Here is a 24103-nt window from a genome sequence, read left to right as displayed (position 1 = left end):
TTTCAAAAATGTAATTTTAAAAATTATTGTATTTACTTCTTTTTAATATAATCATTATTAATCTTTATAACTGCTTTCAAAAAAAATTCTTTATAACTATTGTAATTTTTATTTATTAATTTTACATTAATAAAATAATTATTATTATCATCATTAAAATAATAAATATTTTATTAAAAATAATTTGTAATAGATTTATGTTCACATTTAAAAAATTGAACCAAAAAAAAAAATATTTTATAGTTTTCAACTAAAGAGAAAAATATTATCTTATGACTTTTACCTAAGCACCAAAAAGTGAAAATGTTTTCTAAAAAAATAATTTACTTTCATAAATCATTTTTCACAAAAAAAGAAAAAAAAGAAAAAAAAAATTTCCATTGAAGACCTTAGTCCAAAACAATATTAAAATTATGTAAGTGCATTTAACATATTAAGTAAGTTTGCATTAAAAAAAAAAACATATTAAGTAAGTTCAGTTAATAAATTATGTAAATATACATATATGTACTTATTACGATTAACGTATTATATATATGTATTACACTTTTTATTCATTTATAAATATATAATCAATTAATTACCAAAAATAATCTGAATACTGTTTTCGACCAAAGTCCACAATGTCCATAGTATAATTTGGCATTGTTGTGCATAATGCACGTGTATAAATATGTTACATTTACTTTCATACTCTCACTAGAGAGTGTTCCTTTCTTCCTCCCTTCGTCTAGGTCACTGCAAATCTGCAATGGAACAACCTTCTTCTTCTTCTTCTTCTTCTTCTTCTTCTTCTTCCGCTTCATACGGTAATTACGATGTTTTCTTGAGTTTTAGTGAAGACGAAGTTGGCAAGAACTTCGTTGACCATCTCTACAGTGCCTTGAAGCTAAGGGGGATTCATACCTTTAAAGATGACGATAAGCTTAAAACGGGGAAGTCCATTTCCCCAGCAATCGAAAACTCGTATATAGCCATCGTCATTTTCTCCCAGCACTACGCTGAGTCCACGAGGTGCTTGGAGGAACTAGTGAAGATCATGGAGTGTATGAAAGTGAACGGTCTTGTTGTTCCCATTTTCTATGACGTGGATCCATCTACGGTGAGGAAACAAAAGGGCAAGTTTGCAGAAGCCTTTGCTGAACACGAGATGAGGTTTGAGAAAGAAAAGGTGAAGAAATGGAGGGAAGTGCTGGAGGAGGTAGCCAATTTGTCAGGTCGAGAATTGAAGACTGAAAATGGGTACATCTTAAACTCTTTTATCTCATACTCAATTTCTCTTATTCACAATCCCTATATAAGTTTTATAGTAGTTAACGCCTTGTTAGCATTCGTTGTACGAGTAACCTCTTATAGCTTATCTCTTAATGATATTTTGTGGGTTAGAGTCACAATGTGGTGTACCAGATACATGCTTTGGGTAAGTTGCATGGTAGCTACGGTTATTACGGTAGTGAAAATGGTGGGAAAATGGCAATTTTACAGATAATTTTTGTGTGCCATGGATATGATTCATTGCTTTAGTTACATTTTCTTGATCAATTATGCAGCCATTATGTCTATGAAATAATTTAATATTTAATTTAAATTATTGTATTAAATAATGGTAATGGAAGTCTCATTAACTTCATATAAGTATATAACCTCCCTATAGTTGTTAATGGAGGAATTGTTTAAAGGAAATATATAAAAGCTAATTACTTCCCCATTTTGTTTAATGATGGAAAGTAGATTTCGTTTGTTGCCTATATAATCTGCGTTCATTAGTTGAGTTCATGAGAAGATTTTCTAGCTAGGCAAAAATTTTAAGTACCTTATTGAGAATTTTTAAAGGCATCCAAGTTTATTTAGCAAGCATCTTCTTAAACATTTTGATTTGTTTAACCTTAGTTGCTTTGTCAAGTGAAAATAAACATGTTTTGAAATGTATTCTACATATATATGTCTAAAGATAATGTTTCAAGTGTTCCCTGGTTGGTTATAAATTGAAGTTGCATGCTTATGTAGTTATGTTTATTAGAGGTCAATTTTTGAAGTTAGCCATTAGCAAGCTAAGTATCAACCCAAAAAACAAGACAGCATCTTCATTAATTTAATCTCTCTTTTATGAGTTGTTCTTGCCATTTGTGGTATATATAGGCATGAAGCAAAGTTCATCGAGAAAATTATTGAAGATATCTTTACTAAATTGGGCCATAAATTGCCAAGTGGTTATCCAAACCTCATTGGGGTGGAGCGTCCTATGCAGAAACTTTATTCATTGATAGGCCGGGGGTCTAGTGATGTTCGTTTTATTGGAATATTTGGGATGAGCGGGATTGGGAAGACAGCTATTGCAAGAGCTCTTTTTGACAATATCTCAAATGAATTTGAGGGTGCTAGTTTTATCCAAGAAGTTAGAGCTGAGATAGCAAACCACGGTTCAGCCAAAGGTTTGGCGAACTTGCAACAGAAGCTTCTCTCTGATATTCTTTCTGTTAAAAATTTGAAAATAAACAATGTCTTTGACGGAAAAATGATGATACAGCTAATGCTGCATTGCAAAAGAGTGCTTATTGTTCTTGATGATGTTGATCACAGGGATCAATTGGAATCATTGGCTGGAAACAGCTATTGGTTCGGTGCTGGAAGTAGAATCATCATAACAACAAAGGATAAGCACTTGCTCCTTAGCAACAACATTGAGTCTCTGAGATTGTATAAAATGAGTTTGCTACATGAAGGTGAAAGCTCTAAGCTCTTTAGGCAGCATGCCTTTAAGCAAGACCCGCCTCCCAAGGAATTTGAGGAGCTCGCTACTCAAGTGATACGTCATGCAGGTGGCCTTCCTTTGGCTCTTAAAGTTTCGGGTTCCTTCTTGTGTGGCAAAGATATTGCTGAATGGAGAAGTGAAGTAGCCCGACTTAAGGAAATCCCAAAAGATGATGATGAGATTACAAACAAACTTAAAGGAAGTTTCCTTAGTCTCAACGAAAATGCTCAAAAGATTTTCTTAGATATTGCATGCTTCTTTAATGGAAAGAAGAAAACATCCATAATAAGAAAACTTGAGAGTTTCAACTTCCATTATGTCATTGGTGTAAAGGTTCTCTTAGAGAAATGTCTGATAGTTGTTTGGGAAGGTCGTGTATATATGCATGAATTAATACAAAGAATGGGCAGGCATATTGTTGGACAAGAAGCTTCAGAGGATCCAAAAAGTTATAGCAGGTTGTGGGTGCCGGAGGATATTTCTCAACTACTGACAGGAAGTGAGGTGATCTTTCAAAAACAACGTAACAGATTAAGCATCCTTTAATTTGTTTTACTATTTACCATTACATTTTAGAATATTGTCTTCCTTTGAATTGTCAGGGTACAGATAAGATCGAAGGTATAGCACTCAACTACCAGCAGGCTGTAACAGACGTGAAAGTTAGTAGTCAAGCCTTCACAGGCATGAAAAATCTGAGGTTTCTCAAATTTCAGAATGCAAATGCTTCTCATGGCCCTTATTCTCTCCCTCACAATTTACGGTGGCTCGATTGGCATGGATATCCTTCAAAAAGCTTGCCTGTTAGCTTCAAGGGAGAAAGGCTTGTCTGTCTTAAAATGCAATATAGTCATGTCATACAACTTTGGAAGGGCTTGCAGGTTTATCTGATTAATTTTTATTTATCTTTCTTTTTTGCGTTCAGAGTGTCACATTCAATCAATCTTATTTCTCTTTTATGTCTCACTTCTATAGGTTTTGGACCATTTGAAGTCTATTAATCTTAGCCACTCTCAGAAACTAACTAGGACTCCAGATTTCAGAGGAATCCCAAATCTTGAAAGGTTGGTTCTCGAAGAGTGTATAAGTTTAACAGAGATCCATGGTTCTGTTGGATTTCTCAAGAAACTTGTTTTACTTAACCTAAAGAACTGTATAAATCTTAAGAAGCTTCCCAAGAGCATTTGTTTGGAAAAGCTTGAGACGCTGATCCTATCGGGTTGCTTAAAACTCAAAATTTTTCCAGAAATTACCGGTCCCATGGGTTGCCTGTTAGACGTATATGCTGAAGCTACTGCTTTAAGAGAGTTGCCATCTTCCATCGAGTTCCTCACATGCCTTAGATTAATAAATCTAAGTTATTGCAAGCATCTTACAAGCCTTCCAAGTAGCATTTGTGGATTGAAAGGTCTGAAAGTTCTCACTCTCTGTGGTTGTTCCAAGTTTGACAAATTTCCAGATGAATTGGGAGACATGGAATGTTTAGAAGAGCTCTACTGTGATGACACAGCCATCCAAGAACTACCGCCCTCCATTTCCAGTCTAAAGAAACTCAGCACCTTATCAATTCGTGGATGTAAACCTCTGGCTTCTCGAACACAGTATTGGTTCTTCCACCATTTGCTGTTGCCAGGAAGTTCTCAAGATACCAAGGCTTCTTCCTTACCTTCTCTGTCTGGTTTATCTTCATTGGTAGAATTAGATCTTAGTGATTGTAGTATGTTAAATGGGGGCATACCTTGTGATCTTGGAACCTTGTCCTCTTTGGTGCTATTGAATCTCAGCAACAACAAGTTTGGTAGCATCCCAGCTGAAGCCATCTCGCGCCTCCCTAAACTTGTGGAACTTTTTCTGGTTGGTTGCGAGGAGCTTGAAATTTTGCCACAGCTCCCATCAAGTCTAACAACTGTTTGTCTAGATGAATGCACGGCTCTTGAAGGAAGCATAGATTCACTTGCAAAATACAAGAATTTGAACAAGATTTCAATCACTAAATGTGATCAACTACTTGAGGATGAAGATAACAGTCAGATTATGATTGATTCAATGTGGCAACACCTGCTCAAGGTAAGTAACTCCTCCTATAAATCAATATTTAATTTGCTCCTTAGTACTTGTAGTATATACCTAGCTTAGTGGTGACTGATACAATCTAATCTTTGTGACACATACATACAGGGAGTATCTGTTGAAGATGATAATTTTTATATCTGTTTTCCTGGCACCAACATTCCTGAGTGGTTTACCTATAAGAACTGGGGGCCTTCAATTTTAGTGAACCTGCCTCAAAATTGGTACAACAACAAATTTTTAGGATTTGAACTATGTGTTGTTTCTGAGATGATAGATACTACAAAACCCCTGCATCATTTTAATATCGGTGTTAGATATGGGATTAATGCCAAGTGCAGTTTGATAACTCCAGATGGTGAAAAGGCATTTGTTGGAGGTGGGATTGGCTTTATGGGGATTAAACAATATATGGACTCTAACATCACTTGCCTGGGCTATTACTCATTTGAAAAATGGATGTTATACTTACGCGTTAATTGGGTTGGTAGTCCTAATGAATGGTGCCAATTTGAGGTTTCTTCGGAGGAAGGTTACTCCAAAAACATTGTACACAAAGGTTTTGGAGTGCGGCTTATTTATGAAGAAGATGATGTTAAACAGAGTGATGAAGCAGTGATGACCCAAAGCAGCTCCTCCCAATCCAGAGGCATCTCAAGATTCCTGATTTAATATAATTTGATAAATATATATGTAATTTCTTTCACTACTTAATTAACTTGGCTATATATATGCCTTTTATTTAATTTATTGAGCTCTTTAGTTTGCCACTGCTTGTGTATTCTTTGCTCCTTATTTTTTGAAATTGAGTTTGACTCCTGCTTCAGCTAGTTGATTTTCTCTACTCAGGGAAAGAGTTAATTCAATTTTTGGTCCTACATGATAGTCTATTTTTAGTCGTTTTTATTAGAACATTTATATTTGGTCCTAGTGTTATTGAACTATTTTGTATTTAACGATTTTGTTGATGGAGGACAAAAAATGGTTATGTCACAATAATACTAAGACCAAATGTGGATGCTCTGATAAAAAAGGTCTAAAAGTGGACTGTCACCTATAAATCTAAGATCAAAAATGGAAATTTAACGCTAATTGAATCAATTAGCCGGGATTAAAGTGATATGAAATTCATGTAACAAAGATTCGAGTTTTTTTAAGTGAGACAAAGAAATCGATGTGTTATACCCTCAAAATAGATAATGGGTGAATATGAAATTAATTTTTAAAATCTGGTTATAAAATTGGAAAAAAAGAGTTGCACAAAGACAAAATGATGTAGATCATCCAAAAGAGGGGAGCTACAAGGGAGTAGTTTTGCTTGTGGTATCCTCAAACAACACTGAAAGGCCATCCTCCCCAGTCCCGACCCATCAAGTCGGGGTTACATTGGCCAACCATGCCCATTAACGTTTGTGGCACCCGGTTGAGTTTGCACTTAGTGCCAAGCTCGGATAGAGCCTATGGATCCCTGGTTGACACCTTTGTGTTCACTTTTTTATGGCACCGAGTCCTAGGCTTGAAAATGTCTTATATTTCTAGATCGCAGTATTCGTTCTTCCTTCATTGGCTGTTGCCAGGAAGTTAGTTTTCAAGATACCAAGGATTCATCCTTACATTATCTATCTGGTTTATCTTCATTGGTACAATTAGATCTTATAGATATTGTAGTATGTTAGATGGGGGCATACCTTTTGATCTTGGAGCCTTGCCCTCTTTGGAACTATTGAATCTTAGCAACAAGTAGTTTGTTAGCATCCCAGCTGAAGCCACCTCGTGCCTCCCTCCCTAAACTTATGGAACTTCATCTGGTTTAATTTGTTGCGAGAGGCTTGAAACATTGCCACAGCTCCCTCCCATCAAGTCTAACAACTGTTTTATTAGATGAATGCACGGCTCTCAAAGATAAATGTCAACTGCTTTGCTTCAGGATGAAGGTAACAGTCAGATGGAGCAATGTGGCAACACCTGCTCAAGGTAACTTAATTGTATAAATCATTATTTAATTCGCTCCTTAATTATTACTTGTACATACATGAACTAGTAGTGACTGATATGATCTTTGTGACACATATATACATGGACTATCTGTTGTAGATGATGATTTTTGTATCTGTTTTCCTGCCAGCATGATTCCTGACTGGTTTACCTATAAGAACTCAATCGTTATATCGTGGACCAGAGCCCACAGTACCCTGGTCCAATACACAAAATTTAACTTTATAAGGTACAAAATTCATGTTCATAATACACATAAACACGATATAATGAACACGAATTATGTGCATTAATAACATTAATTCTATGTATGAATATTAATTCTGTGTATTATGTTAAGTGTTTACGTGTCCTCAACTATATAATTTTGTACTTTATGAAGTCAAATTCTGTATATTGGACCAGGATCCAAATATAAATTGCGTATAAGAACTGGGGACTTCAATTTTAGTGAACCTGCCTCAATTTTGTAGGATTTGCACTGTGTCAGCGGAATTTCTTTCACGTATTGTGATATTTGCTTTGAATTAGTGTTTGTATGTATGGCTTCTAGCTTTTTAATTTATTGAGCTCTTTGCCACTGCTTGTGTGTATTCTTTAATTTGCTCCCTTTTGTTTTCATGAAATTGAGTTTATTAGTTCCTGCTTCACCTTGTTGATTTTCTTTACTCATTGGAACTTAACGCTAATTGAATCAATTACTTAACATTAAACTCTTGGGTGATCTGAAACTCATTTACCAAAGAAATTTTGGGAAGTGATTGAAAATTCCCTTATAAATCATTTGAGGCAAAATGCTAAGCACGCCTACCTACTTTCATCACACACAAATATATATTTCCTTAAATAAAATATCACATCACAAAGATACAATTGTCTTGTCACATAAATGAATCACTAATTATAAATGATAAATATAGGAGTGTATAACGTAGTATATTAGACATAAACCTAAGTAATCAAAACATTTGTACGTGACAACTATTTGATGTTTCCTTGAAAAGTGTTATACATTGCAATATGCAAACATAACATCTCTTATCGTGAGAATATGCAAACTTCTTTAGTAAGCTATACATAAATGTACAATAACTACCCCAATTCAGTAATACTCACTAAGCTCAAGCGCTCTTTTCTTGCACAAAGGTAACCTCATACTCACCAATTCCTAGATAGACTCATCGAAAGGACTTAAAAATTGGGATGGTTAGGGATAGTAAATTGGTAAGTAAAAAGCCTTATAATTTGGTGCCTTTCTTGGAGAAAGGTTGCACTAAATTTTTACACCAAAATGGTGTTTTAGTACCTTTTTGGAGATGGTCTGTCTAAGAATAGTTGAGAAAGAGTGCGTAAGTTTAACAATCAACAAACCACCTTTCATGTGGTACTAGGATGTGATAATCCACCTTTTGAAAAGACGCCGAACACTTATGCAATAAGGGGCCTAGTTACTCCTTGGAAAATCATATAACTAGTCATTTTTAGTATGCTCATACTTCCAAAAATGCAATTGGAAACATCAAAGCAGAGCCAAGCAAACAAATTCAACATTTAATCAAGCGATAACCCACCTTTTGAAAAGACGTCCAATACTTGCACAATAGGAGCCTAGTTACTCAATGGATAATTACATTATTGGTGAAAGAATTTTTACTTTTTTTTTTTTTTTGGTATACTAAGATATGATACTCTACCCCTTCAAAAAAAAAGATATGATACTCTACCTTTTGAAAAGGCATCCAATACTTAGTAAGGGGCATAGTTACTCAATAGAGAGTCATACAAGTTACAATGAGTATGTTTTTCATCAAATAAACATGGTGTAAACCTTATTGAATGCACATTAAAAACCTCATTATATAAAGCAAAACCACCAAACAAACCAACAAACGAAAACATATGCACTCAACCAAAGAGTGAAAATAAAGACCATATGGATAAGTGGAGCTTAGCATGAAGAGGTTAATCAATAAAAATAAAGCTAAGGTCCAACTTAATTACACCTAAAGGATGAGATGAATATGGTGAGAAGTGGAATGATATAGGATAAAATATAGGTGTAACTAATGCCTTGAGCATTTCATGCTTGAGTGGTGAGTGAGTGAAAGGTGAGTCTCTAGAGCACTCAAGAGCAATGTTTTGGGCAAATAGAAAAATTCAACTACTTTTTTAGAGAAATATATACAAGGAAAAGCAAAATAAAGTAAACTAAATCATAATATGAGCAAATATGAGCAATTTTTTTTTCCAAGAGTCAAGAATAGACAAGCAAAAATATAGCTCAAAGTGTTTCCTCCCACTCAGACAAAAACATGGTCCCCGACGTTAGACAAGTTAGCAAAAACAACGATAAACTTAGCAATACTTAACTTTGATTATTATATGAAGCAAATTAAATATATTCTAAAATGTAATCAACTATGCTGCCTACATACAAGAGTTGAGGAAGATTTAAGGTTAAGGCAGTAGTGATAATTAAAAAACAAGAAGAACATATATTGGACAAAAGTCCCCTCTGTGACTGTAAGCTTGAGAGTGGCTATTTAAAGTGGAAAGAGCAACTTGAGTTGACAATTTGATAAAATAAGAAGCAGGGGTTTAAGAGGTCATAAATAAGTTGAAGGTAGTGAGGTCATAAACGCTAATGCAAAGCAAATATGATTAGTGAAAGATGTGTATGAAAATTGATCAGGAATCCAGAAATGCCTCTGGTGGGAGGCGAGAGAATTGAACATCATAACGAAAACAAGCTCTTTTCTTCTTTGCATACCATGATCCATCGAAGATTGCAGGAAATAATCCCATCTTCCCAACAGATTGAGACGAGCTGGAGCTGGAGCCAGAGCTAGTATGGATCATCATCACATCTTTATCACTCTCTTTAACATCATCCTCGTACACAAGCCGCATTCCAAAACCTGTATATACCATGGTGAGGTCATTACTATAAACCTCAATTTCACACCATTCATTAGGACTGTGAACCTCATGACTGTAGGATGCCCAAAACACATCAAATGACACAAAGGCCAGACAAGTGAGCTCACAGTCCGCATTCTGTTTAGTCCCCATATACCCAATCCTTAATCCATGATTTGTCTTACGGCCACTACCAGTTTTGAAGCTAAAATCCACGTCAATTCCATATGTTTTACTCAAACTACCATAACTCTCAGATGATGTAGTTTTTATCAAGTCAGAAACAGCACAGAATGCAAATCCCATAAATTTGTTATTGTACCAATTTTGAGGCAGGTCCACTGAAATTGAAGGTCCCCAGTTCTTGTAGGTAAACCACTCAGGAATCACAGTGCCCGGAAAACAGATGCAAACATCATCGTCTACCAAAGATAGTCCCTGTGCCACATAGAAAGATCATATCAGTTCAGTCACTATTAGTTTATGTGCACTGCAGTGGAAGAACACTAGAGCAGATAATATATAATTATTGTTGGGGGGAGCCGTTGAAGGGCCAAATCTAGCATCAGGTGGCTAGGGGATTGTTGGGCAGAGGAGGCCGGTGAAGGGCCAAGTCCAACACCCTGCCACTTGAAAAATGTGGTGGTATGAAGAAATAAATTTTTACCATCACTACTAGCTATAGCTTTTGGCATAGTGGTAACGCTTGATCCTAACAATTATACAAGTTACCTTGAGAAGGTGTTGCCATATTGCACCAATCATGTGACTGTAACGGGGATCCTCAAGTATTTGATCACATTTAGTGAACGAAACGCGGAACAACTTCGGGCATTTTGTAAATATATCTATGTTCCCTTTCAAGGCTGTGCATTCATCTGCATAAACCTGTTCTATACTTGATGGAAGCTCTGGCAAAGCTTCAAGCTTCTCACAGCCAGCCAGATGAAGTTCCCTAAGTCGATTGAGGTGCGAGATGGTTTCAGCTGGGATACTAATAAACTTGTTCTTGCCAAGATCTAAAACTTCCAAAGAAGACAAGGCTCCAAGATCAGAAGGAATGCCTCCATCTAACATACTGCAATCTCTAAGATCTAGTCTAGCCAATGAAGATAGACCAGATAGAGAAGGAAAGGGTGAAACTTTGGGATTGGTATCTTGAAAAGTTCCTGGTAGCAGCCAAGAAAGGAATAATGAACCCCGTGATCGAGAAGCCAGAGGTTTACATCCACGAAATGATAGGATCTTGAGCTTCTTTAGATGTGAAATGGAGGATGGTAGTTTCTGGATGGCTGTATAATCACAGTAGAGTTCTTCTAAACACTCCATTTGTCCCAATTCATCTGGTAACTTGTCGAACATTGAACAACCAGAGAGAACGAGAGTTTTCAGACTTTTCAATCTACAGATGCTACCTGGAAGACTTGCAAGATGTTTGCAATAGCTTAAATTTATCAAGCTAAGGCATGTTAGGTATTCAATTGATGATGGCAACTCTCTTAAAGCAGTAGCTTCTGCATATACTTCTACCAAGCAAGCCATATGACCTCCAATTTCTGGAAAATTTTCGAGTTTCAAACACCCTGAAAGGATCAGAGTCTCCAGCTTTTCTAAATGAATAATCTTTGGAAGCCTCTTTAGATTTATACAGTGCTTTAGGTTCAGTAAAACAAGGTTTCTCAAAAATCCAAGCGAAGCATGGATCTCTACCAAACTCGTACACTCTTCCAGTACCAATCTTTCGAGATTTGGTATTCCTGTGAAATCCGGAGTCCTAATTAGTTTTTGAGAATGGCTAAGATTGATGAACTTCAAATTTTCCAAAACCTGTAGAAGTGAAACATAAAAGAGAAATAAGAACCTTACATTATATGATTGAAAAGCAACAAAAATAAAATTTTAAAAAATGGAATAAATAAATAATGAATAATCAGATAAACCTTCAAGCCTCTCCAAAGTTGTATGACACGACTATATTGCATTTTAAGACCAACAAGCTTTTCTCCATCAAAACTAACAGGCAAATTTTTTGAAGGATATCCATGCCAATCAAGCCACCTTAACTCTCCGGGGAGAAAATTAGGAGCTTCAGAAGCATTTGCATTGTGAAATTTGAGTAGCCTGAGCTTGGTCATGTGTGTGAAGGCTCCACTACTAACTTTCACATCTGTTACAACCCTGAAGTTCAATGCTATACCTTCAATCTTATCAGTACCCTGCAAAATCCAGAGGAAAACAACCTCCTAAGCTAAATCAGAACTGTAGATACTAAATCAAAGAGACTTGATCTTCTGAATTTTCAGAAGAGCACTGCACTTACCTCATTTCCTGTGACTAGCTGACAAATATCCCGAGGTAGCCACAACCTACTATATCTTTTTAGATCATGTGAAGCTTCTTGGCGAACGATATGCCAACCCATTTCTCGTATCAATTGATGCATCAAAATGCGACCTTTTGAAACAGTTAGCAAACACTTCTCTGTGAGAACCTTTATACCAATGGCAGAGTGGAATTTGAAACTGTCAAGTATTCTTGTTATGGATGTTCTCTTCTTCCCATTAAAGAAGCATGCAATGTCTAAGAAAATCCTTTGATCAATTATGTTGAGACCATGGAAACTCAGTTTAAGCTTCTCTAAAATCTCATTTTCTGGGATTTCCTTAAGCCGCACCACTTCTCTTCTCCATTCAGCAATGTCTCGGCCATACAGGAAAGAACCCAAAACTTTAAGAGCCAAGGGAAGGCCACCTGCAAGGCGCACCACTTGACTAGCCAGCTCCTCAAATTCCTTGGTAGGGGGCTGCTTCTTAAAGGCATACTGCCTAAACAGCTGAGAGCCTTCACCTTTATCTAGCAGACTCATTTTATAGAGTCTCAGAGACTCAACATTATGGGTAATAAGCAAGTGCTTATTCTTTGTTGTTATGATGATTCTACTTCCATCTCCAAACCAATCAGGGTTTCCAGCCATGTACTCCAATTGATCCATGTGGTCAACATCATCAAGAACAATAAGCACTCTTTTGTGGCGAAGCCTTCGTTTTATCATATTGCTTCCTTCAAACACATTGTTTATTTTTAAATCTTTTATGGAAAGAACCTCAGACAGAAGTGTCTGTTGCAAGCGCTCTAAACCATATTTTGCTGACTGATCTCTAACCTCGTGAATAAAACTCGCACCTTCAAATTTAAGTGACATCTTGTCATAAATAACTCTTGCAATAGTTGTTTTTCCTATCCCGCTCATTCCATGTATTCCAACAAAACGAACATCTGTACCCCCCAAGCCTAACAATGAATATAACTTCTGCATACGACAATCCATTCCAACGAGGTTTGGAGCATCACTTTCCCCTGTCTGTTCCAATTTAGCCATGATATCTTCAACTATTTGCTGGATGCACTTGGCTTCATGCCTATATATACCATAAATGCCAAGTACAACTCATAAGCACGCAACTTCAAGTCATAAAAGTTCAAGAATTTTGTCAAAAACCTCCTAATATAGGTAGTAGAACCATTCAGAAAAAAGTAATTGGCTAACTTGTTTTCTTAGGTGTATGTAGCAAGAAATCAAGAAACTGGAGAAATGAAGAATTTAAAAAATAAAGACATGAAATGCCGGGGAAAAATGTAAACATGCAACATATAAGAGTATTGGCAAATTTCAATATTCATTTTTATCTACTAACTTTATAATTAAAATTAATATACTATAGAGGTGTATACCATATTTAAAAATAAAAAATGTATGGTATATAGGAGCGCAGCTTACGCAAGAATAAATATCCATGTTCCTTTTGATCCAATTTTATGTTTGTTTTTTCAATTATATTAAACCCAAAGGCATCTAGAAAATCACTTTAAAAATGGATAAGAAAGCTATTTTTATTAAGGGAAAATTACACTTCTCGTCCCTAAGTTACAGGATAATTTTAAGATTCATCCCTACTTGTTGTTCAAGTTCACTTTTCGTCTCTAAGTGTTAAAGTATAGTGTATAAACTATTAATAGTGTATAAACTATTAGTAGTGGAATCCTTATATTAAGGCTAGTGGAGCACTAGCATATATTAGGGCAGGATTTAGGGAGTCTTGTCTCTCCCTCTCTCCTATATATGTGTATCAGTTTATGCAGTGAAGAACAAACAGAAAACACAGAAATATATTAGCTTTTCTCCCCATTTTAGTTTCTTAACACTAAGCTATAATTAACGTGGCAAATTTTGTCCCTTTCCTAACAAAACATTAGGAACGAAATTAGCAATGTTTAGTATAGCTTAGGGACGAAAAGTAAGCACGGCCTGTTAGAAAAAAGGACAAAATTTGCACCGTTAATTATATCTTAGGGAGGATAAGTGAGCACGACTAAGAAATAGGGACGAATTATACAATTTAACCTATGACTTGAAAACAAAATATGCATTTTTCCCTTTTATTAAGGGAAATAGTCAAAAACATTTCAAGAAAGTTTCATGGGTTCCCAATATCAAAATCAAAATGTTAGTAAAATGTGAAAATTCTTGTTAAGAGTCTCTAAGTCAATGGACATATTGAAAAATTGAACTGAAAGGAATGCAAACTGCAGTTTTGAAAAGTTGACTTGCTCTAATCATAGCAAGATCCAAGACACTTAATTGAGCAATTTGTTCCTATCATTAAGACAAACCTTCAATCTGATCTGTAGTTTGGTATGAATTTTGACATGGAGAAATTGAAAAGGAGTTATGTATAGAGTTTAAGACATACCCATTTTCAGTGTTCTCCACATCCCATCCAGACAAATTGGCTACATCTCTCAGCACTTCCCTCCATCTCTTCACCTTTTCCCCTTCATTCTCAAACCTCTTTTCATGTCTTGCAAAAGCTTCTGCGAAACTGCCCTTTTGTTTCCTCACCGTTGATGGATCCACGCCATAGAAAATCGGAACAACCACCTGCTCATTCGCCTCCATGATCTTCACCAGTTCCTCCAAACACCATGTAGAATCAGCGTAGTGCTCCGAGAAGACAACAACAGCAATGGATGATTCTTCAATTGCCTTCTCAAGGACCGGTGAAGTGGACTTCTCCCTTTTGAGATTCTCGTCATCTTTGAAAGTGTAAATCCCTCTTTGTTCTAAAGAGGTATAAAGATGGTCTACAAAGTTCTTGCGGACGTCTTCCTCTCTAAAGCTCAAGAAAACATCATAATAAGATGAACTGGCAAAAGAAGATTGTTCCATTGCAATAAAGTAGAGGGATCGGATGAAGAAAGGAAAACTCTGTAGTCCGTAGGATGCAAGTCAATGTACTATATATGCACAACCAATGAATCTTAATCTACAATAATGCATCTGTACAAGAGAGGAGACCATTTTCCTGATTTTTTTAGCATTATCATCGGAGTAGTTACCTTATAAAGAACCATCAAACAAAGACACTGCCGGCCAAACTTTAGGAAAATATATAGAAAAATAAAGTTCTCATTTATGTATAAAGAAATACAAGTGTATGGGTGGCCACCATGTGCTTCTATTTGGTACTCCATAATAGTTTAAGCTAAAAGCTAATTGAAAAAAAAAAAAAAAAAAAAAAAAAAAAACCTACTGTTATCAAAGCATTCATTTCAATTTGATTATATTAAAATATACAAAGCAATATACGTCAAAGGAATTGAAAGATAATGACAATGTTTATTACTGAAGAAGATGATTCTTAAATACAAAGCTATGTCAAATTTATAGAACTCCAACATAGCAAATGATTTTGCTAATCAACGGGAGGAAACAAATCCCTATAAGAAAAACTACAAAGATTATAACTAAGCAATACAGAAGAACAATTTTACCAGTACTGCAGCCCAGGCTTGAAATTTAGCCTCAGAAGATGATCTCGAAAGGGTTACTTGTTTTTCTGAACTTTCATGAAACCAAAAAGGCAAATAGACCATCTCGAGATTATTGTCCATGAGGCGGCGGATCGGGTGGAGGTGAAAATGTAATACTTAGACAATTTTCAACATCTCAAAAACCCTCCAAACATACCGCTTTTGCCGCATCGCTGCCATCCTCGTCCACAACCTCGCCGCTTCCACGACGTTTCCCAGTCGCTGCCGCTGCCTCGACGTCTTCCTCCATCGCCGCCGTCTCACTTTGTTCAATCAATGTGCGTTGGATTCTAGGGTTCTCACGGCTGCCGCCGAGCTTCGGTACTTCCCTTGTCCTTCTCTTTATGCATTTATGTACGCCGATGGATTTATATCGTTACGCGGTCTCGTGATTTTCCCTTTGAAGTTAAAGCAGACTGACAGAAGACTAGAAGCTGATGCCATGTTAGTAACTTAGTACGGGAAATGACGTAAGTGCAACATTCTATTGACAAAAATGTGATAGAATCTAATAATTAATAAAAATGTGAAAATCTCAGTTCATGACGTTCTTTGTTTGCGTATTTAGGAACTAAATTTTTTACATTTTTGTCAATTATTAAATTCATTCATATTTTTATCAATAGAATACCATGCACTTATATTTCTATTATTTCCCTAACTTAGTATGCTACTTTCTCCAAAAAAAACAGTGACACCAAGAAAAAATAATCGAGAGAAGTACTCTTCTGAGTTCTGAAGTAGTACTCACTTTCAAACAAAAGTAGTACTCATTAGTTGGATTTTTTTCTCTAATTTTTCGTAAATCTCACTATCTACCTCAATATTTACTATCTCACTCAAACTTAAAAATCTTTCTTTCCATACGATTAAGTTTTTTTTTTAAATTTTTTTGTGAACATACCAATTTACCTAAATCATTTATAATTATTTTTTTTTACTTATTATCAGTATAAAAATTAAAATTATTAATTATTAATATTTATATTTATATTAAACATGTTCAAATTTAATTTAATTAATAATTATAAATTTAATAACAATATTAAATTTAAAAATTAAAAAAATTGACTGCATAAATTTTTAAAATTTCATGTTATAAATTAAAAAAATTAAAAATGTTTTTAAAAACAACAAAAAAAAAATAGTTGGTTGTTACATGCTTTAAAAAAGGTTTTTAATTCAGAGTGGTTGTCAGTTAGCGATCATTTTGAACATGAAACGCGTCTACTAGGCGCAGCATGAAAGCCACATGTTGTTTCTTCTTTTTTTTTTCTCTAACAAAAAATGATACCTTGCAGGAAAACAAATCAGCAAAAATCCCATCCCGAATGTGTAAAAAATATAAATTTCACCTTAGTTTTTTCACCAGCAAAGTCATGATAAAAACCGAATGTGAAAAGCACAGTACTTGTTCTTGTCTGGTCCTTCGAGTACCGGTTCGGGTGGATGGACCAGGTTGCATTGCTCGGCATATTGCAAGACCTCCACTAGGGATTTGGTTAACAGGGTGAATCGCGGTCCATCATCCGGTCGCCCACGTTGCTTAAAGCGTTGTCGATCTTTCCTCGAGTCGTGACCTCTATCTCGACCAACCGGTTGCTCTTATCGTCTCTTCGCCATGTAAGCCTCCGTAGCGTCCGTATGGTGCCTGGCCCCGAGTAATCGCCTCTTCGTAAGTTTTGAGGGGATGGACGACGAGATCATAGTAAAGTGGCCCAAAACGGAGCGACGTGAGGATAACGTGAATTGTCGCCTGGTTTTCCATTGGTTCAACCTAGTCAATCTCACGATCCCATTTGTGCAAGAAAGCAGACAGGGTCTCCCCCGGATCCTACTTGACTCCATTGAGATAGATGTAGAACTTCTTTTTCGATCTGCTAACTACTCATAATTTTATTTGAGACTTTTACAATTATTACTTATCTTTCTAATTTCTTCCTTAATTTCACCATATCGCACAAGTAAAATACTACGTAGTAATAATGTTTTTAGATTTAGAAGTTAATCATACTTAACTTAAAGAGGGGCTCAAAAAAATAAAATATTATTTACATGTGGGGAAAAGTATGAAATATGAAACTTTAGGGTATAATAATGTGATTTATACATGCACTGCACTTCAACGAACAAAGAATTCGTTGGCCGGAAAATCGATTCAGCCCCTTCCGTACTACATGGTGGCTGCCCTGTATCTGAGGTCTGAGGAAGGAGAAGAGCTATCTTCAGAGAACTGACCAAACCAAATGGAAATCTCAAACTTGTACTATAAAGGGCTTCTAAGGTATTTCTCAAACCCAAATCTTTTCTCTCTCTACACTTCCTCTCCTTTTTCCAAAACCCTTAAACCCTCTTCAAATCCATTCCGGACAAGCCGTCATACAAAAACAATCTGCAACTTTGATCTCGATCTACTCAACAATGAGCCTTCTTCGTGCAGTTATTCATCTGAGATGCTTTCAAAATGCAATCTTGATTTACACTCGTTTCTCAATAAGCCCACTGTTTTAAGTTCTTCATCTCGACCGCCTTCAAATTGCAATGTTGATTCATACCCATTTCTCAAAAACCCTTCTTTGTTCAGCTCTTCGTATTCTCTTTTGTCAGTTTCTAATTTTTATTTTGATTCATACCCCCTTCACAATAGACAATCTATCAGTTCACCCACTACTACCTGTTGGTTTTATAATTCAAGTTGTATAGGTCTATCTAGATGCTTTTCTGTTCAGCGTCATGACGGAACTATGATTCATAACAAGAGTAGAGAGAGTGAGAATTTGAAGATAGCTAAAAGTGGAGAATCCAGAAGAAACAGCAAAAATATTAGTTATCCTGCATTTGATGAGGTTACAAAAATTATTGAATTCATTAGGAGTGATGGAGAAGATTTAAGGTCTAAATTGAGTTCTGTGGCTCCTGCACTTGATTCTAGGCCAATTATTAGGGATACTTTTAAGGTATTAAATCAGCTTAGAATATCTGGATTGATGTTTTTCAGAATCCTTCTGGAGATGAATCCTAAGTTGAGTAAAAGTGGTGATGTTTGTAGTATGATTATTAACAATTGTGGATGGTTGGGTGATTATGAAGTAATGCTTTCTTTGTTGGAGGAGTTTAAATTGGAAAACATATGCCTCACCCAAATGGCATTTGAGTTTTTACCTGTATTTAACCCAAGTAAGAATTCTGTGATGGAATCTACAAGAAGAGTGGTTGATGTGTTAAATAAGGTTGGGGGATCATGTCGTAACTCTGGAATTACTGCATTGATTGAGAAGTTTTGTTCTTTGAACTCATTTCAAATGGCTAAATTTGTAATACAAATCACAGAAATGTCAGTGAGTCGATACAATATTTTGATTCGGGCTAGGTGTAAACGAGGTCAAATTGAAGAAGCACGGGCTATAATTCAAGAGATGGTGGAACTTGGTTTTCTCCCTGATGCAACGTCTTACAACTATCTGCTTGCATATTTGTGTAAGAACAACAGGATGGATGAAGCATGTAATGTGCTCAATGAAATGAAAGAAAAGGGGTTTCATCCAAATGCAATAACGTTTGAAGCTCTAATATTTCACTCATCCATTCGAGGCCAGTTGGATGTTGCTGCCCGATATCTGGACTGGATGGTAATGGGGAATATTGAACCTCGGCGTGCTACTCATTCAGCATTTCTGAAGGCTTTGTTCCAGACAAATCAACGTGAGAAAGCATACAAATATGTAAACTATTTGAGTGCCAAGTTTAATACCTCAAGCAATATGCTTTACAACTTGCTTGCAGAACTTCATCTAAAAAATGGAGATCCTATGACTGCCAAGAACATCATTAATGAAATGATGGAGAAGGATTTAATGCCAAATTCCTCTATTTATTTTCAATGTGAAGCAACTAGCAAAGAGTGACAGGGAAGGTTTAGCTACTGCTCTTTTTTTTTTTTTCCTTAATTATTATCATATAGTATTTCATAAGAACAAGCTTTGCTTTTATTGCAGAAGAGTTGATTCCTGACCATTATCTATTAGTGCATAGTTTTGTGTTTCCTTTAGATTGTATACTTTTTTTTTTTTTTTTTTTGAAAAGACTTTAGATTGTATACTTAGTTCAATTTCACATTTGCTATAAACCACTAATCAAATCTAGATCTCCTAGGTAGGCAAACCATCTTTTGTTCTGTGTGTGATGACTTTTGTTGGGAAATCATGTTAATTAGTTCCAGCATTTCCATTCCTCACCTCAATGTAGCATGTGTTCTGAAAGGAAACAAAGGCACCCTGATCTTGAAGTCTTTTTGCATGCCATGCTATCCTTGATTTGATATTTCTTATTATGTCATTAGTTTAATTTTGATGCTTGTACCATATTCTGTTTTTACATAGTTTTCAATGGATGCCACAGAGGGTAGAGCTGCTTGCCTGCTTCTAGGCCTTCCTTAGTGAGAGATTTTCTCCGCCCATTCGTGCTCTTGATTTTACATGTAATATGAAATTTTGGTGTTCTAATATAGCTTTTCCATGTGTTTGTGTTGTCACATTCAAAATGCAATGGCACACAGTATTTGCTTTATGATTGCGTGATGTTAAAACAGCCAAGTGTTTTTTTTTGGGGATTTTAGAAATATTTTATTTTCAGGATCATGGTGATCTCTGAATAAGCTTCAAAGCTTTCCAGGATTGCCAAGTGGATTTTTCTATACACTATTTTAGGGTTTGTTTTAAGCATTAGTAGTTGCTTCATTATCGGTCCACACTTGTATAGTCTTTATAGAATTTAAGTATTATTGGTTTGTTCTGCATATGTGTTATCCATGACAAGAGCAGTGATACAGGAATGTTTTTACAGGCTTGTTATGCTTGTCAATTTACAGAACTCTTTTTGTCCCCTTGACAAATATAATGTTGCATTGTTGTGGTCAGTGCTGATACTTTTTATTATTTTTTACAGAAGATTTTTATTTTTATTTTGCTGTGGGTATATGTGAATGTTGCTCACTCGTATAAATGTAAGAAAAGCTGCGAAAATGGAGGAAAAATTGGCACCTTTGACGTGCACATTCAAGTGGGCAAGAATATTGTTGTTCCCAAAAGGTTGAATTCTAAACCCAAGAGCCTGGCCTGATAGAGCATTTTGGAGGATGTAAATCATGGTAACTCAGCCACACTGCCGCTAGTGAGACTTGATCCCGGATCATTGTTCTCATACTTTACTCCTGTTACTAACTGAACTGTCCATGCAGGCAATTGGACAACAACATAATTGTTCATGTAGTTGATTTGGTAATCACAAGGTTTTAAGTTGATCTCTCAATGGGAGTTGTCTATTAGTTTTCTTAGTTTAAACTAGACAACTATAGACTCACATTTTGGAAGTAGCTGTGGGTTTTTGGGTTTTCCTAGAAATTAAAGTAGGCATAGCTTACACCATTTAGTTATCTGAAATGATACTACCTAAGAGCATCCTTATCAATGGAGTTTATTTACGGTTTTTGAAAAGTTTTTGTAAGTGTGATTAGGATAGAGAAAATGGAAGGGGGGAAAAAACCAAAACAAAAGAAATTTGAAAAAAAAATAAATTAATAAAGGTGCGCCTGACGCGCCCACTGGGCGCATTAGTTGCCTCCCACACGATTTTTTATGTCATTTCTTCATCTGCTATGGAACACACTTTTCTGCCAATAACTCTTCTCTTACAGGAGAAGCTCAATTTTATCACTCCAACTCTCTCTCTCATTCATGTGGGCTGCATTTGACATTATCCCCTTAATCACCATTGATGGTGATGCTCTAAAACGATGAGTTGAAAAAATAGCATATCTCGGCAAAATTAAAAACTGTAGACTCACTTTTTGGTAGTAGTTATGGATTTATCTGTAAATCAAAGTAGACATGCAAGTGATAGCTCACACTGTTTAGTTATATATATGAAATGATACTACCTAAAAAGAGTTGAAAAAAGAGCATATTTTGACAAAATTTGGCAAAATTATAATCTCGAGGCTTACCCAATTCTACACATAAGAGGCTTACACTCTAAAAAAGCGGGTTTAATAATTTCTTAAAAAAATGATTAAACTCATTATCTTGTTAGGTTAGTGAGTAAAATTGAAAAAGAGAACAAATCTAATACTACTCCATACATAATGCAGAAGTCAATACTCAATAGTAGCTTATCACTATAGGTTATATGAAATCAATCAATAATCATTAATCAATTGGTATACTATGTAACATAGTCTTAGTATTCAAAAAAAAAAAAAAAATGTAACATAGTCTTGATAAACATTGTTCACAAACAAGATGAACACATACTTGAAAAACATGAAACAGTGATCATTACATTTCTTTGAGGTTTATACATTTGTTTTATCTCTGCAGTGGCTCTAGGGACATGTCCTGCGGGCTTAGAATTAATCTGACGAAGTTTGGATCACCTAACTTTATAATAATAATAATAATAATAATAATAATAATAATAATAAACCCTTTATGCCAATTTTTGGTATATATAGGGTTTAGCATTGAATTGAACAATGGTGTAATGGGGCCATGGAGGTGGACAATGCATTATTGCATCTTATGGCGTTACATTAATTCAATTCACATAAGAATCCATGTCTATTTACAGTTTCTGATGTGAGATTAAGGTTGCTTTCCACATAACCAATTTGACTTGTGAACACACCTTATCTGTTGAATGTGATGGGTAATTGGGGTCTGATTATCGCCCCAGGCCCCATTATCATTTTGGGTTCCACCATTTTTCGTTGCGTCTAAAAATTGACTAGATCAGATTTCACACTTAGATTTTTAAAGTTATGGAAAAAGTTTCTTGTGAACTAGACGTATACCATACACGAAGAATATAGATGATGTAATAAACTAATAAGTTAAAATCTAAAAAGATTTTGTCATTTAAATAAAAAATTAGGTCATTAATAGTAAACACCGACCGCGGAATGTGAATATTAAATAATTTAAGATCAACGATTTTAGAATTAGAAGTAGATAATTAATTGAGTTGAAAGAGACATTATTTGTCAATCTTGGTTATGAAACACCTACCATAATTTTTTGTTGCGACCATTACTCGGCAAATTATACTCCCAACCCTCAAAGTGAGGGGCTCCTTGTGCGTAGTAAGCAAAGATCTAACCTCGCCTTTATGTTCAACTGAATTACCATTATTTACATCCTCCCAGATGCTCTGTCACGCCCTTTTGAAAAGAAAAATTATACTCCCAACCCTAATCAGTTACACAAGGAAATAATCATTAATCACAACAATTTAAAATGTATACTGTAGCTACATCACCTATATGCTTTTGTAGGCCATACAAAAGACTGAACTGGACCAAAATAATAGTACTAATAGTAATAACTTCAAATCATAGTACTATAAAAACCCAAAAATCATAGTACTACAAATTTAAGGCACTCAATTTATATTGATTGTCTATATATAGCGAATACATGCATTGATTAAAAAGTTTGCTTGGAATTATAAAGGTTATATATTTGCTTGGAATTATAAGGGTTATATATATATATATATATATATATATATATATATATAAAATTTTAACGTCTATCGAAATTTAAAATAGAAATTTTTAATCTATCCCTATAAAAGATTATGAATATTGAAAGTTAAGGTATTTGTATTATTTGTATTTGTCGTTAACAAGTTTCAGTAGTAGGTTTAATTTCATAGTGCAAAGAAAAATATTCCAATAAATATATAGGCAGTTTTTTCTTTTAAATTAATTTATTTAAATTCTCTCTCTTTTACATACGCATCCAACATCTTTGAAACTGTAAAATTAATCTGGACTAAGCTCAATCATACCTGATAGGGAATACGGAGTATATCCCAATATGCTGACCTATATGCCAATCATTATTGCATGGACCATGGTCCACACAGCTGTGTGGACCAAAAATAAAAAGTACATTATTTTTGTACTGAAGGTACATTATTTTTGTACTGTAGGTACATTATTTTAGGGTACATTATTTTTGTACTGAAGGTACATTATTTGATATATACTATCAAATAACGTACCTACAGTACAACAATAATGTACCTTCAGTACAAAAATAATGTACTTTTTATTTTTGGTCCACACAGCTGTGTGGACCATGATCCATGCAATAATTAAGGATCTGACCATATTTGACTAGCCATACAGCGATAATCCTTTCCCGACTTAATCTGACCTCATGAGAATATTGATCGACCCAACCTAAAGATTGTGGCCTTTATTAGCTTAATAAGCTCTTGTTCTCACTCTTTTGTGCTCGGTCCCAAGCTCCGGAGATAAGCCCTTAAAGACATGCGCTGTCAGTAACGCATGAACCAATCAAGCTCGATGACTATTGGTCTATCAGATATTCTATTGCACATGGACACCTCCTCTTGAACCCTCGACCCGCAGAGTGCATGAAGAAAATGTGGTGCACATGCCGGCCCCCGACAAGTACAGTCTCCTCCACCCCC

At 35.3% G+C, this 24103-nt stretch overlaps 3 protein-coding genes across 4 annotated transcripts; 2 read left to right on the top strand and 1 right to left on the bottom strand.

Moving 5' to 3' along the window:
* The first annotated feature begins 715 nt into the window (after positions 1–715).
* Positions 716–5700, top strand: LOC116015662 (TMV resistance protein N-like). Its single transcript, XM_031255800.1, has 5 exons — positions 716–1242; positions 2140–3256; positions 3355–3633; positions 3728–4819; positions 4931–5700. Exons 1-5 carry the CDS (start codon positions 752–754, stop codon positions 5492–5494), a joined length of 3543 nt encoding a protein of 1180 aa, XP_031111660.1. The 5' UTR covers positions 716–751; the 3' UTR covers positions 5495–5700.
* A 3592-nt stretch (positions 5701–9292) lies between these two features.
* Positions 9293–14963, bottom strand: LOC116016085 (TMV resistance protein N-like). Its single transcript, XM_031256249.1, has 5 exons — positions 14488–14963; positions 12057–13155; positions 11677–11952; positions 10469–11563; positions 9293–10174 (listed from the first exon to the last, which is right to left on the bottom strand). Exons 1-5 carry the CDS (start codon positions 14961–14963, stop codon positions 9506–9508), a joined length of 3615 nt encoding a protein of 1204 aa, XP_031112109.1. The 3' UTR covers positions 9293–9505.
* A 2789-nt stretch (positions 14964–17752) lies between these two features.
* LOC116015420 (putative pentatricopeptide repeat-containing protein At5g43820) lies at positions 17753–20625 on the top strand. Of its 2 annotated transcripts, none has more exons than XM_031255480.1 (2): positions 17753–19520; positions 20552–20625. In XM_031255480.1, the coding sequence occupies exon 1, from the start codon at positions 17854–17856 to the stop codon at positions 19510–19512; it is 1659 nt and encodes a 552-aa protein (XP_031111340.1). In that variant the 5' UTR covers positions 17753–17853; the 3' UTR covers positions 19513–19520; positions 20552–20625. The 2 variants fall into 2 exon arrangements, with proteins under 2 accessions (XP_031111340.1, XP_031111341.1); XM_031255481.1 differs by lacking the exon at positions 20552–20625 and having other exon boundaries at positions 17753–19309; positions 19391–19621.
* The last annotated feature ends 3478 nt before the right edge of the window (positions 20626–24103 follow it).

This window comes from Ipomoea triloba, chromosome 4 (assembly GCF_003576645.1).
Source record: "Ipomoea triloba cultivar NCNSP0323 chromosome 4, ASM357664v1".
Classification (NCBI taxonomy): Eukaryota; Viridiplantae; Streptophyta; class Magnoliopsida; order Solanales; family Convolvulaceae; genus Ipomoea; species Ipomoea triloba.
This window is presented reverse-complemented; position numbering and strand designations above follow the sequence as displayed.

Coding starts and splice junctions, on each gene's coding strand:
- LOC116015662 (XM_031255800.1), top strand. CDS start 752: ATGGAACAACCTTCTTCTTCTTCTTCTTCTTCTTCTTCTTCTTCTTCC. Junction 3,257..3,354: donor AACTACTGACAGGAAGTGAG/GTGATCTTTCAA, acceptor TTGAATTGTCAG/GGTACAGATAAGATCGAAGG. Junction 4,820..4,930: donor TGTGGCAACACCTGCTCAAG/GTAAGTAACTCC, acceptor ACATACATACAG/GGAGTATCTGTTGAAGATGA.
- LOC116016085 (XM_031256249.1), bottom strand. CDS start 14,963: ATGGAACAATCTTCTTTTGCCAGTTCATCTTATTATGATGTTTTCTTG. Junction 13,156..14,487: donor GTGGAGAACACTGAAAATGG/GTATGTCTTAAA, acceptor TGGTATATATAG/GCATGAAGCCAAGTGCATCC. Junction 10,175..10,468: donor TATGGCAACACCTTCTCAAG/GTAACTTGTATA, acceptor TATGTGGCACAG/GGACTATCTTTGGTAGACGA.
- LOC116015420 (XM_031255480.1), top strand. CDS start 17,854: ATGGAAATCTCAAACTTGTACTATAAAGGGCTTCTAAGGTATTTCTCA.